Genomic DNA, 13,212 nt, shown 5'->3' on the forward strand with positions numbered 1-13,212 from the left:
CCTTCCTTCTCTGTTTCTCTGAAGAGCTTGAGGAATATGGGTATTAGTTCTTGTTTAAAGGTCTTATAGAATTCTGCTGTGAATCCATCTGGTCCTGGGCTTTTTTTTGTTGGAAGACTTTTGATAGCTTCCTGTATCTCATTATAGGATATTGGCTTATTTAATTGGTTAACTTCTTCTTTGCTCAGTTTGGGCAACTTGTATTTCTCTAAAAATGCATCCATTTCTGCCCGATTTTCTTCCTTTAGAGAGTATAGCTTTGAAAGTAGTCTGTTAGAATTGTTTGGATATCTTGGGTACGTGTGGTGATGTTTCCCGTGGCATCCCTAATCCTATTAATATGGGTTTCCTCTCTCCTTTTTTTAATTAATCTAGCCAATGGGCCATCAATTTTGTTTATTTTTTCAAAGAACCAGCTTTTTGTTTGGTTTATTTTGGTTATGGTTTTCTGATTTTCTAATTGGTTAATCTCTGCTTTTAATTTGGTTATCTGGCTTCTTCTAGTAGCTTTAGGTCCCATTTTTTCCTGTTTTTCTAGCTGTTTTAATTGCAACATGAGATTATTTACTTGGTCTGTCTCCATTCTCTTGATGTGGGCACTGAGGGCAATAAATTTGCCCCTCAGGACTGCTTTTGCTGTGCCCCCCCCTTTTAATATCACCTTCCCAAATCAACTTCATACGTCTTAAAACACATTATTATGTATGTATTTTTTTGTAAGTACTATGTTTTAACTTGGGACCTCCTGCTTTGCTAGGCAGGCACTCATCACTTGAACCATGTCCCTAGTCTTTAGTTTTTCTAGTATTGGGACTTGAACTCAGGACTTCATGCCTTCTTTAGGCATTTTCTGCTCAAGGCTAGTGCTCTTTAAGCTTTTTGCTGGTTAATTGAAGGTAAGAATCGAATTTGTCTGGCCAGGCTGGCTTTGAACCTCAGTCCTCAGATCTCAGCCTCCTGAGTAGCTAGGATTACAGGTGTGAGCCACCACTGCGTGGCTCTCCAGACCTGACTTTAAAGACATTGACAGTTAGTACTAACACTGCAGAACTTTTTCCAGGTGCTGGATACTGTATTCAGAGCTTTATAGGTATCATCTCTGATTAATCTACCAAGTCCTTTTTTTGTGTGGGTATGCTGGTACTAGGGCTTGAACTCAGAACCCAGACACTGTCCCTGAGGGTTTTTTTTTCCCTCAGAGCTAACACTATCGGTTGAGTCACTCCTCCACTTCTGGATATTTTGGTGGTTAATTGCAGATGAGAGTCCCACAGACTTTCCTGCCTGGGCTGGCTTTGAACCACAATCCTTACATCTCAGTCTCCTCAGTAGCTAGGATTTAGGCTTGAACCCACTTGTGCCTCACTGCTAAGTACTTTTTAAAGATTGCAGTGCTGGAAATTGAATTGAAGGCCTCACACATGCTACACAGTGCTTGACCACACCAAAACACTAATAGTACCCCTAGTAGTACTTTTTGTTAAGTATCTTTACCTCTTACAACCACAGTATGATGTTGCTAGTGTTATTATCTATGTGTGGGGTGTGTGTGTGTGTGTGTGTGTGTGTGTGTGTGTGTGTGTGTGTGTGTGTGTGTGTGTGTGTGTGTGTGTGTGTGTGTGTGTGTGTGTGTGTGTGTGTGTGTGTGTGTGTGCCTGCCTGTACTGCGGTTTGAACTCAGGGACTGAACACTGCCCCTGATACCTTTTTTTTTTTTTTGGGTCCGGTCGTGGGGCCTGAACTCTGGGCCTGGGCGCTGTCCCTCAGCTCTTCAGCTCAAGGCTAGCGCTCTACCACTTGAGCCACAGCACCACTTCTGGCTTTTTTCTTTTTGCTTATGTGGTGCTGAGGAGTGGAACTCAGGGCCTCAGGCATGCAAAGCAAGCACTCTACCACTGAGCCACCTTCCCAGCCCTCCCTTTTGCTAAAAGGCTAGCAGTCTACTGCTTGAGCCATGGCTCCACTTATGGCTTTTTTTTATTGTGAAAATACCGTACAGAGGGGTTACAATTACATGGGTAAGGTAATGAGTACATTTCTTATCAAGCATTGTTGCCTCCTCCTTTGTTTCTCCTTCCACTCCCTTCCCATCTCCTCCTCCACCCCCCTAACCCGGGGCCAAAGTTGTAAAGTTCATTTTTCCACATAATTTCTTGTACATCTTATTGTTGCAATTTTGTAACTAATTGGAGATTAGAATCTCATGGGCAGGCCCAGACCAGGTCTTGTGAACCACAATTCTCAGATCTCAGCTTCCTGAGTAGGTAGGATTATAGGTATGAGACGTTGGCACCTGTTTTAAACGTGATATAAAAACAGTTTACTGAATGGTTAATCTACCTATCTACTTTGTCCAATCCAGGTCTTTTGATTCTAGGGTCTACATTCCTGACCGTTCAGAGTTCTCATTTGGCCCTACTGTGTGCTATCTCCATCATCTTTTTTTTTTTCTGTCTCAGACTCCCTGACTGTCAGTGCATGCATCAAAGGCACCTCCTTGGCGTCTACAGTCTTACATACTCCTCTGAGTCACCAGAATTGTGTCTTGCTTTCCTCAGCTCTTCAGGCTAGCACTCTACCATTTGAGCCACAACACCACTTCCGGCTTTTTCTGCTAATGTGGTTCTGGGGCCTCATGTATGCAAGGCAAGCACTCTACTGCTGAGCCACCTTTCCAGCCCACTTGACCCATTTTTTATGGCCTGGTGCCAACCCTCCTTGCTCTGGGAAGCCTTTTCTGAGCCCTCAGCAGGAACCAATAATTTTGTATTAGTTACTCACTTTTTAATTTTTTGTTGGTTGTGGGGCTTGAACTCTGGGCCTAGGTGCTTTCCCTCAGCTCTTCAGTGCAAGGCTAGTGCTCTACCACTTGAGCCACAGTGCCACTTCTAGTTTTCTGGTGGTTTATTGGAGATCAGGGTCTCACGGACTTCCCTGCCAGGGCTGGCTTTGAACCTCGATCCTTAGTTCTCAGCCCTCTTAGTAGCTAGGATTACAGATGTGAGTCACCAGTGCCAGGCTAATTACTCACATTTTATTAGGTCCACCTTCAGTCTATTCAGCTAGGATGTAACCTTTGTAACCTCTTCAGTACAAGTACGACATGCTGTACATACAGTAAGCCCTTACTAAGTGTTGGTTGATTGATTGCTATTGGTTGGGAGGGAAAGAGATTGCCTGTAGACATGTTATCATGTTAGGTAAATCCTTTCCTGAAGGACAAATATTTTCCTCATCTCTTTATTTTGGGACCTTATAACTCTGCCTTGAATGCTGAAGAGGCCCTCTGTACAAAATGTCTGTTCTGGCCAGCACTGTGCCAAGTGCTGTGTTCCATAAGGATTTATAAGTAAACTAATGGTTTTGCAAGTTATTTCTCATTTTTTCAGCCCTTCAGTGGGTAAATTAGTGTGTGTCTTTGCCTCACAGGCATCAAGAGGAGAGCCCTAATGCATGGCCTAAGACTCCAGGGTAGGTCTCTTTTCCGAACCAAGACTGCTTCTCTGGTGTGCCAGAAAACCACCAGATTGGTCTCAGCCATTTTGGGGGATAGCATGTAAGGGGAATTTCACCCATGTGATTGCCAAGAAGTATCCAAGAGGACAAAAATTTGAGGAAAAAACAAAGCCATCTTGGATTGTTTGATGGTTCTTGGCAGGAAAGGAAATATCAAGCTATTGTCCTTTTTTTCTCTGGTGAGTTTGAATCTCTGGATCGGTTGCATGTTGCTAACCTATCTAATGTGGCATTTCCAAGGTTCTGGAAGGCACCTGAGGTCAGATACATAGGGCAAATGGGAATATCTGAAGGATATTGATAGAACTCCTTGTATTTGATGTGTTTGTCAGAAAGGAGATATTACACTAGGACCTCATCTCTAAAACAGGCCCATGCTAACATCCAAGGATTCAGAATGATATGAGTAGATTAGAAATGAATAGTCCCATTGCAGCTGTACAAAAACAAATATGCCTCATTTTATGCAACAAACACATTTTCTAAATCAAATTACATGTTAAAAGCATTAGGGAGGTGAGCTATTTAAAGGAACCCGACAGTGAAGCTTTAAAAAATATGATTAATTACCATCTGATAAATGTGGATTTTTCTTATATTAGGTTTGCCCATCTGCTGTGCTTTGTTAAGTAGATGCCACCAAAATGGGCTGTTCTCCCAGACTTCATCTCCCTTGGGGCGTGAGAGTTGGGTCTTCTGAATAGTAAGTGAAGCACCAGAGAAAGTAGTGACAAGCAGTGCTTATGCATAGTAGGTACTCAATGCAAATTTCAATAAATAATGAAGTGCCTGAATTATTTTCTTCAAGGCTAGCTGATTTTGTGATACCACTCTGGAAGCTGAGCTATGAAGAGCAACTCAAGGTAGGTGCCCAGCTTTATTCTTCCTCCTTTTCCTCCCAGCAGTGGGATGGTATGCGAGTCAAGCCTGACTGCACTGTTCTACACTGATGCTCCACAGGTATTTAAATTTGCTATGCAAATTACTCTGTGAGCTTTAGGTCAGTTTATATGTATCCTAGATCTATAGATTCAGATGCAGATTTCTTTGTTCTTTTACCCTTTATCATTCTTATAGCTCTGTGTGTGTGTGTGTGTGTGTGTGTGTGTGTGTGTGTGTGTGTGTGTGTGTGTGTGTGTGTGTGTGTGTGTGTGTGTGTGTGTGTGTGTAAGTTGCAGTGTTCTTGTATATTCCAACATGGCAGTGTTCTTGCCATTCTGACATAGGAGCCAGTAGTTGCATATGGCTGTTTAAATTTAAAAAGTCATTTCTGCCACATTTGCTTTGAAAACAAATTTATTCCAACTAATTGACATATCAGGGAACAGTCTGGGCCTAATGCAGATATCACATTTGCCTAAGCATGATTTTGTCCAGGAGAGGTACTGGAGGAAAGAAACAAAGTGCATCCAGCTGAACCAGGCTATGTAAGAATACATAAAATATACACATGTACATAACCTCAAACATCTGTCCCTCCCTTAGTTCTATGAGCTATACCCATTGGCCTCCATCCAACTAATATTTTTACCACCTCATAGTAACTCAAAAGTGGTGAGCTTTATGGCATCTGACTCTACAGGTAAATCTCAGGTCTGTGACTAAATTGCTGTGCTTGGTATCATAGTATTGTGTCATAACCATTTCACACATGTGAATGCTACTTTTTAAAAATTAGGGTTGCACCTTTAATTTGAAAATTGCTGATAAAGTTTTGGAATGTTATATTCCCAGCTCTGTTTTTCCTTGAGTTCTGTAACTTTCGGGCAGTAGAGGTGTACAGCTTTGCATAGTATGGTGTAGAAGCACATATGCTGTTAGAGAAGAGATGACTCCATGAGTTAATTACATTTTTTTGTGTTGTTACTGAGGCTTGAACTCAGGGTCATGAGCACTCACTTGCTTTTTTGCTCAAGGCTGATACTCTAACATTAGAGCCACAACTTCACAACTAGCCTTTTGCTGGCCATTTGGAGATAGGAGTCTCTCCAATTTATGTCTGGGCTGGCCTTGCATCACAGCCCTCAGATCTGACCCTCTTGAGTAGCTAGGATTACAGGTGTGAGCCACTGGTACCTGCCTGAATTAAACTTTAATAAGACTGTGAGATGGAAGTGTGGTTCAGAGGCAGAGTGCTTGCCTTAGATTTGTCAGTCCCTGTATTGGATCCCTAGTACCACAAAAATTCACTTCCTCAGTTCTTACTGGCCACATTTCAGCTAATCAGTACCTGTTGTAAGCATACAACTTACCACAGAAATGGAACAATTTCATTAGCAAAATTTTTTATTGCACAGCCCTGCCTGATGTGTTCACTTTGAAAGGTCAGATAAAGGATGAACTTATATGGAGCTTACTCTTTTTATTTGGTGCACTGGGGTTTGAACTCAGAGTCTCATGTTGGCTAGGTAGGCACTCTGCTACTTGAACCATGATGTTTTGGCAGTGCTGACATTTTAAACTCAGGGCCTCACACTTGCTAGGCAGGTGCTCTACCACTTGTCTTCCAGCTAGAACTCACTCTGGATTTTTCTCAGTACCGTTAGGACTTTGTTTAATCCTGGGTTCTTTATCTACTGAGACCATGACCTACAAATGTTTCTAGGAAATGGAAATGTGTGTTTTTTGTTGTTGTTGTCCGTAGTGGTGGTGATTGTTTTTGCTTTTGTTTTCTTTTCTTTTTAGCTGGGGCAAAAAGGAGAACAGAATGAGAGGAAAGAATGGTGAGCAAATGCAATCATGCTATTCAGTATCTACTATGTGGAAAATGAACTATTTAACTTGTGGCAGGGATGGAAGGGAGGAGGAGAGGGGGAGCTGACCAAAGTAAAGAAAGGGCTGATTGGGCTGGGAAGGTGGCTCAGTGGTAGAGCACTTGCCTTGCATGCATGAGGCCCTGGGTTCGATTCCTCAGCACCACATAAGCAAAAAGCAAAAAGCCGGAAGTGGCACTGTGGCTCAAGTGGTAGAGTGCTAGCCTTGAGCTGAAGAGCTGAGGGACAGCGCCCAGGCCCAGAGTTCAGGCCCCACTACCGGACCCAAAAAACAAACAAACAAACAAAGGGCTGATGTCCAAAGAGAAATGTACTCTTACCTGACATGAAATGGTAACCCCTCTGTACCAAACCTTAATGAAAACAAGTTACATTGAAAAATAAAAGCAGAGAAAAATAGAGGAAGAAAAGAAATTATTGCAATTAAAATATTTTGTTTGCTTTCCATTTTTAAGGGAACACTACAAAAGTCATTTTCTCATTGTTTATATTCTTTTACAGGTGAAGTTTGAAGCTCAGAAGAAAATTTTACAAAGACTATAGTTTGACCTACAAATGCTCAATGGAGTCAATGACACAGTAACCAGACCCCAATCAAAGGGTCTCTGTTGTCTTCTACATCCTATTATATTCCCTGTAAGCCCTCACCTCCCTATTCCTTATTTATTAAGGCCTTTTAATGGCTAATGATGCTAGCCATTATTTCCTGTTTCCTTGCTAGGAATCGGGCCTATGCTAGGTGATTCTCATGCACCATTGTCTCATTGTACAATTTACAATAACCCAGAGCCATAGGTACTCTCATTTTATAGATGAAAACATTAAAGCTCAGAGAGAAAAAGGAATTTTCCCAGGACATATATTTGGAAAATGCCAAAGCTGAGATTGATATTCTTCACATCTGTCATAAAAGTAACCAGGGAGTTCTTGTGTGTGGTATGTGCTCAATGTATATTTAGATAGCCAATGTAGTACTTCAGTGATTTTATTCAATGCTAGCTGTAGTGACATCACCTTATCAAGCACTACAGTACCATCTCCACAGAAAAAGTCTATGCTTCTGAAGCTTCAGAGATGCAGAATTTAATGTATGACAGAGGTTGTCAAACTATAGTCCTTAGACCCATTTGTCCTGCTGCTTGATTTTGTAAATGAAGTTTTACTAGAACACAGTGAAGCTCATCTGTTTATATATAGCATTTTGATCGCGCTACAGTGGCAGAGTTGAGTGGCTAGCTCACAAAGCCTAAACTGTACTCTATCCCCTAATAGAATAAGTATGCTGACTCCTGCTTTATGGCAAGTTTGAAACTCTTTTCTACCATAGAGTGTTCTTTTTTATTTTTCTGGTCCTGGGGCTTGAACTCAGGGCCTGGGTGCTGAGCTTCTTTTGCTTAAACCTAGCTCTCTACGACTTGAGTCACAGTGACACTTTCAGCTTTTTCTGAGTAGTTTGTTAGAGATAAGAATCTCAAGGACTTTCTTGCCCTGGCTGGGTTTGAACCATGATTCTCAGATCTCAGCCTCCCGAGTAGCTTGGTTTAGAGGCGTGTGCTACTAGCACCTGGATAGAGTGTCCTTTTATTTGGCTGCAGACATTCACATATGCAGACCTTCTAGGGAAAAATCTTTGTCCTCATCTAGACAATATTCCTGATTTCCTTATTGTTTTCCTCGTTTTGTTTAACCTCTTATCCCCTTCTTGTCTTTCTGCTCTCTCTAGCCTGTCATTAATGGCCACCTTTTCTGTTAACTGAGGCCCAGATGGTAATCTGAAGACTGTGGGATACTACCTGGGAACTTGGAAAGGTCAGCTGAAAGCTGTAACTAGTTGATATAAAAACACAAGGAGGGGAAGGGAAGAGTGTAGGAAAAGTGTCAGTAGGTTTGGGCATAAAAGTCCATGAGACTCTTAATCTCCAATTAACTAGCAAAAAACTGGAAGTGGAGTTGTAGCTCAAGTAGAAGAGCTCAAACAGTGAGCAAGTAAGCTGAGCAAGTTCCAGAATTCAAGCTCCAATACTAGCACACAAAATAAGCTGTTTTCCTAAATGTGACTGTTAGCTAGCCCTGCTGCTGTCATGTCATCACCAATGTCACTATTATCCTCCTTTATGCTGCTGTCCATACTGGGAGATTGCGCTTTTTGTTGTAGTCAAATCTATTTTCACATCCTCATGCCCCTAAAAACTAGAACTTTCTGTGATAAATCTGCCTTAAGAAGATTGGAAAGAAGACTGTATACTAGTGAAAGAAATCATGGTTGCGGGGCTGGGAAGGTGGCTCAGTGGTAGAGCGCTTGCCTTGCATGCCTGAGGCCCTGGGTTCGATTCCTCAGCACCACATAAGCAGAAAAAAAAAGCCTGAAGTGGTGCTATGGCTCAAGTGGTAGAGTGCTAGCCTTGAGCTGAAGAGCTGAGGGACAACGCCCAGGCCCAGAGTTCAGGCCCCACGACTGGACCCCCCCCCCAAAAAAAAAAAAGAAATCATGGTTGCATTTCTCTGAGACTTAGTTCCAGTATCCATTCCTAGATTCCATTCTTGAGCATTCCATCTGCCCTTTTTCCATAAATCCACTTGAAACACTATCATTTTATATTAGTCACACTGTTTAATATCCATACAGTTCATTAGGGCAGACATTTGGCTTTTCCCTTTGTGTGCTGAATTAAATGAGTATGTGACGTCAGTGTTCTATTATTCAGTAATAGCAAAACAAAGCCCATTATATTTTATTTCCCTCTTTAAAAATCTGGGCTGAAAGCAGATGTTTCATATGGCACATTTGTGATATGAGAGAAAATACTGAGGACTAGCTCCATTAAGAAGTAGCTGTTTAATAGCTAAAGCAGGAAAGGATTAGGTTTTCTCTGAAAAATGGCTCCCTGTTCAACCAGACACTTTGTCTCTATATCTACATATAACTCTGAAGGAGAGAATTTGGGTTGCCAGATAATTTCTTTTAAATCACATTTTAGAATGAACACCTTATAAATTATATTGTTTTCTTTCTTAGATGGGAACATTGTGTGTGTGTGTACGGTCTAACCATCTGAAAAATATCCCTGAGAAACATGATCAAGTGGCTCAGGTAAGAAATAATGAGGGCTGGATGAAGATGGCCTGAGGCATTACAATTTTGAACAACATTGTTCCTGACATTTTAATATCTGACCTGCATCAATTACTGAAAGCGTACCTATGTGTCTTTGTGTGTGTGTGTGTGTGTGTGTGTGTGTGTGTGTGTGTGTTATTGTGGATTGAAACCAGGGCCTTGTACTTGCTAAAAATGTACTGTACCACGTGAGCTATGCCAGCCACCTAAAAACTTGCCCCCTAATGTGGACAGATATTGCCAGTGCGTCATGCCAGAGAAAAGGAAGAGAAGGAGGCAGAACTATATGTCAGATGTGCAAGGTCTTTAATAACAGTAAAGTATTAGGAAAGAAACACTGCTGAGAAACTATAGCAACTATCAGGTATTTGAAGCATTTAGAAGGCTATGTTTGGAGCAGAACAAAATTGAAAACTCCCATGAGAGATGTAGGTATGCTGGTAAGATGTGCGTCAGAAGTGACCTCTGAGACACTTTTTTATCCCTCTGATTCATGGGTACATTTGATTGAGTGCTACTGTGTCAGGCACTATGCTAGTTGGTAGGGCCTGCAAGGTGACTCATCTGGGCAGTAGATGTGGTGCCTGTTCTTATAGAACTTAACCACAGTAGAAAGCCAAAGCCTCTAATAGTGAGAATTGAAAAAGACTCCAATCTAGCTGTTTTGATCCCTGTTAATTCTTTTTTTGTGTGTGTGACTGTGCCTGAGTTTTTTTTTTTTTTGCTCAAGAGTAGCACTCTTGAGCCCAGCTCCACTCTTGACTTTTCCTGCCCAGGTTTGCTTTGAACCATGATCCTCAGATCTCAGCCTTCTGAGTAGCTAGAATGATAGGCATGAGCCACTGGTACCCGGCTTCTTAGGGTCTTAATAGCTTTTGTGAATAAAACTGAGAAACACTAAATTTTTTTTTTCGGTTGTGGGTCTTGAATTGTGGGCCTAGGCTCTGTCCCTCAGCTCTTCAGTGCAAGGTGAGCACTCTACCACTTGAGCCACAGTGCCACTTCTGGTTTTCTGGTAGTTAATTGGAGATAAGTGTCTCATAGACTTTCCTACCTGGGCTGGCTTCAAACCACGATCCTCAGCTCTCAGCCTCCTAAGTAGCTAGGACTACAGGTATGGCCCACTGGTACTGGGTGATCTTCTACAAGTTGAGAGTTGACTTCTGTTTTTTTTTGTATGTTAGCTCTGGGATTTGAACTCAGGGTCTCACTCTCTTCACTTGCCTTTTCCCTCACAGCGCTGGCACTTGAGTCACACCTCTACTCTTGGCTTTTTTTGTTGGTTAATTGGAGGTAAAAGTTTCATGGACTCTTACTGTCCAAGCTGGCTTCAAACATCAGTCCTCAGATCCCAGCCTCCTGAGTATCTAGGATTTTAGGAATGAGTCACCAGCATGTAATTAGTGGCCTCTATTTTGCCAAATCCAAAAAGAAACTTTTGACCCTAGTTTGAATTTTCTTTTGTTTTCTGCTTGTTAGCTTGTTCTTTTCCTCCTGAAACATTGCTTTTGATATCTGAAGATATTCCCTGATAGTTTTCTTTTTTAGAAAAAATGTACTTTATTGTTATTATAAATGTGATGTACAGAGGGATTACAATTACATGAATCTGGTAATGAGAACATTTCCTTTCTTACAGTGTCTTCCTTTCCCCCATGCTCTCCTATTCCCCCCCCCCCCATTTCCACCCAGGAGTTGTATAGTTCACTTTCATTACAGTGTCCAATGAGCTCCACTGCTGCACCTTTTCATCCTTTTTTTCTTCCCCTGATGGTTTTCTTCCTATCATGTTGCTACATCCTGGTCTTTTTCCTGGGATCTATTGTACTATTGTACTTCTATTTACATTGTGATTGCTAGGCAGGTGCTCTAGTGCTGAGCCATGCCCCCATCTCCTCTGTATAATAACATGAGCTGGCCTGAACCATGATGCAATGCTTTAAAGGGTCCAACAAAGTTGCTGGAGTTAGCCATCCTAGCCTACTAGCCCTCCTACAAAGCTTTGGTCCTGACAGTGTTGCTTCTTCACAGTCTTGCTTTCCTGTTTCTTAGGTCCTTTTTGTTCCTTCTTGATTTACACCTTTATTTGGCTAGAGTACAACCCATTAGCTTTCTGAGGAAGAGTGCCTTGGAGGTAAATTTTTAGTCTCTTTTTTTCTTCTTGAGAAAGGACTGAGAGTTTTCTAGATTTAAATTTCCTGGTTTGACTTGATTTGCTTTTATAAATTTGAAGACAGTATTTATTTCATTGTGATTTGGCTGTTGGATATATGAATCTACATGCTACTTTAAGTTCTGGTTGTTTGTAATATGTTTTCCTTTTTTTATTCCAGAAGTTTTTAGGGTGTCTGTCTTTATCTCTGAAACTTCTTTATCCCAGGGGTCTTTTAATTCATTGTAGTGGGCATGTGGTAGGGCTTGTCTATCTGGAAACTAATGCTTTTAAATATGGGAAAATTTTCTAAAATGTAATTTTTTCATAACCCACCCTCTTTTCCATTTTCTATGTTCTCTCTGTGCCTCTTACTGTTTAGATCTTGGATTTAATGGATTGCTTTTATAATCTACTCATTCCTCCCTCCTATTTTGAATATCATTGCTTTTTTGTTTTCCTTTTTATATTTGTGTGTGTGTGTGTGTGTGTGTGTGTGTGTGTGTGTGTGTGTGTGTGTGTGTGTGTCTGTCTGTCTGTCTGTCTGTCTGTCTGTCTGTCTGCTGTAAAGGGTATTGGATTCAGGGCCCTGCACATGCCTGTCCCTTAAGCCACCACCACCCAGCCCTTTTGATTTTAGTTTTTCAGATAGGATCTTATACTTTTTACCCAGGCTGGCCTCAAATTGTATCTTTGCCTCACAAGTATCTTTATTGATGTTTTCTATTACTCTGTAATTTTCAAAACCCTTTCCTTTTTTTGTTCCTATTATATACCATCCAATTTCTTTTTTTTTTGTTTGTTAGACATAATTCTTTTACAGGAAGATGAAAGAGGGTAACTTCCATACTGAGTAGGCCTGTAAATACTTGATCCATTTCCTTGGAAGTTGATATTCCCTTTTCCATTAGCATCAGGAACTCATTGCCTTGTTTACTTGGATATTGTTCAAATCTTCCTGAGAAGAGTCAGTTACTGAGAGTTGCTTAAACATCCACTTTTTCAGGTGATAGAACATTAAGGTTCACAATAACAGTGCCACCATTGTGCTTCCATGTATTCACAGCGTCCCCCTTCCTAGAATAGCTAGCTATCAGCCATGAGAGAAGGGTTCTTGTTCGCCCAGCTTTGGCAAAGAGATATTACGTGGGGGGGGGCACAAAATACTCCTCCACGACACGTTGGGAGTTTTGTAGTAGTTCTTCAGCACAGTTGCCTTCTGCTACATTGTCTGATATCAAGTATAGACATCTGTCCTCCAGTACCGACTCCATGGGCTCCACCCCGTCGGTGTCCCCACGAAGCCGGTCAGCGAAGGCGATGGCTTTCTCCAGCTGCTCCACGGCCTCGCGGCTGCGGAAGTCCACCAGCGCCAGTCGTTCCAGGTGCTCGATCACCTCGGCTGTGACCCGACCTCCCTGAGGAGCCTCCCGCGAGGTGAAGAGCCACCCGCTCGGGATAGCACGAAGGCCCAGCCAATTTCTTTTAGTAATATATTACCAGTATCTATGTCTTTATCTATTTGTTCTTTTTCCTTGTACTTGGAATTTTCTGGATTTTTAAAGGATTTTTTTCTGGTGGTGGGGCTTAAACAGGGCCTGGGGCACTCTCCCTGAGCCTCTTCGTGATCAAGACTACTCGAACCTCAGCAGTAC

At 41.7% G+C, this 13,212-nt stretch overlaps 1 protein-coding gene across 1 annotated transcript in view; it reads left to right on the forward strand.

Annotated features, from left to right (window-relative positions):
• The window catches only part of Trmt2b (tRNA methyltransferase 2 homolog B), a 53,661-nt gene that overhangs the window by 17,660 nt on the left and 22,789 nt on the right, over nt 1–13,212 (forward strand). Inside the window, 9 exon segments of the mRNA XM_070039335.1 lie at nt 3,430–3,463; nt 3,465–3,615; nt 3,617–3,660; nt 4,322–4,379; nt 6,792–6,926; nt 8,014–8,027; nt 8,029–8,099; nt 9,307–9,317; nt 9,319–9,381. Coding sequence (XP_069895436.1) covers nt 3,430–3,463; nt 3,465–3,615; nt 3,617–3,660; nt 4,322–4,379; nt 6,792–6,926; nt 8,014–8,027; nt 8,029–8,099; nt 9,307–9,317; nt 9,319–9,381 — 581 coding nt within the window.

The sequence above is a fragment of the Dipodomys merriami genome, unplaced genomic scaffold, assembly GCF_024711535.1.
Source record: "Dipodomys merriami isolate MVZ:Mamm:240054 unplaced genomic scaffold, mDipMer1.0.p SCAF_3, whole genome shotgun sequence".
Classification (NCBI taxonomy): Eukaryota; Metazoa; Chordata; class Mammalia; order Rodentia; family Heteromyidae; genus Dipodomys; species Dipodomys merriami.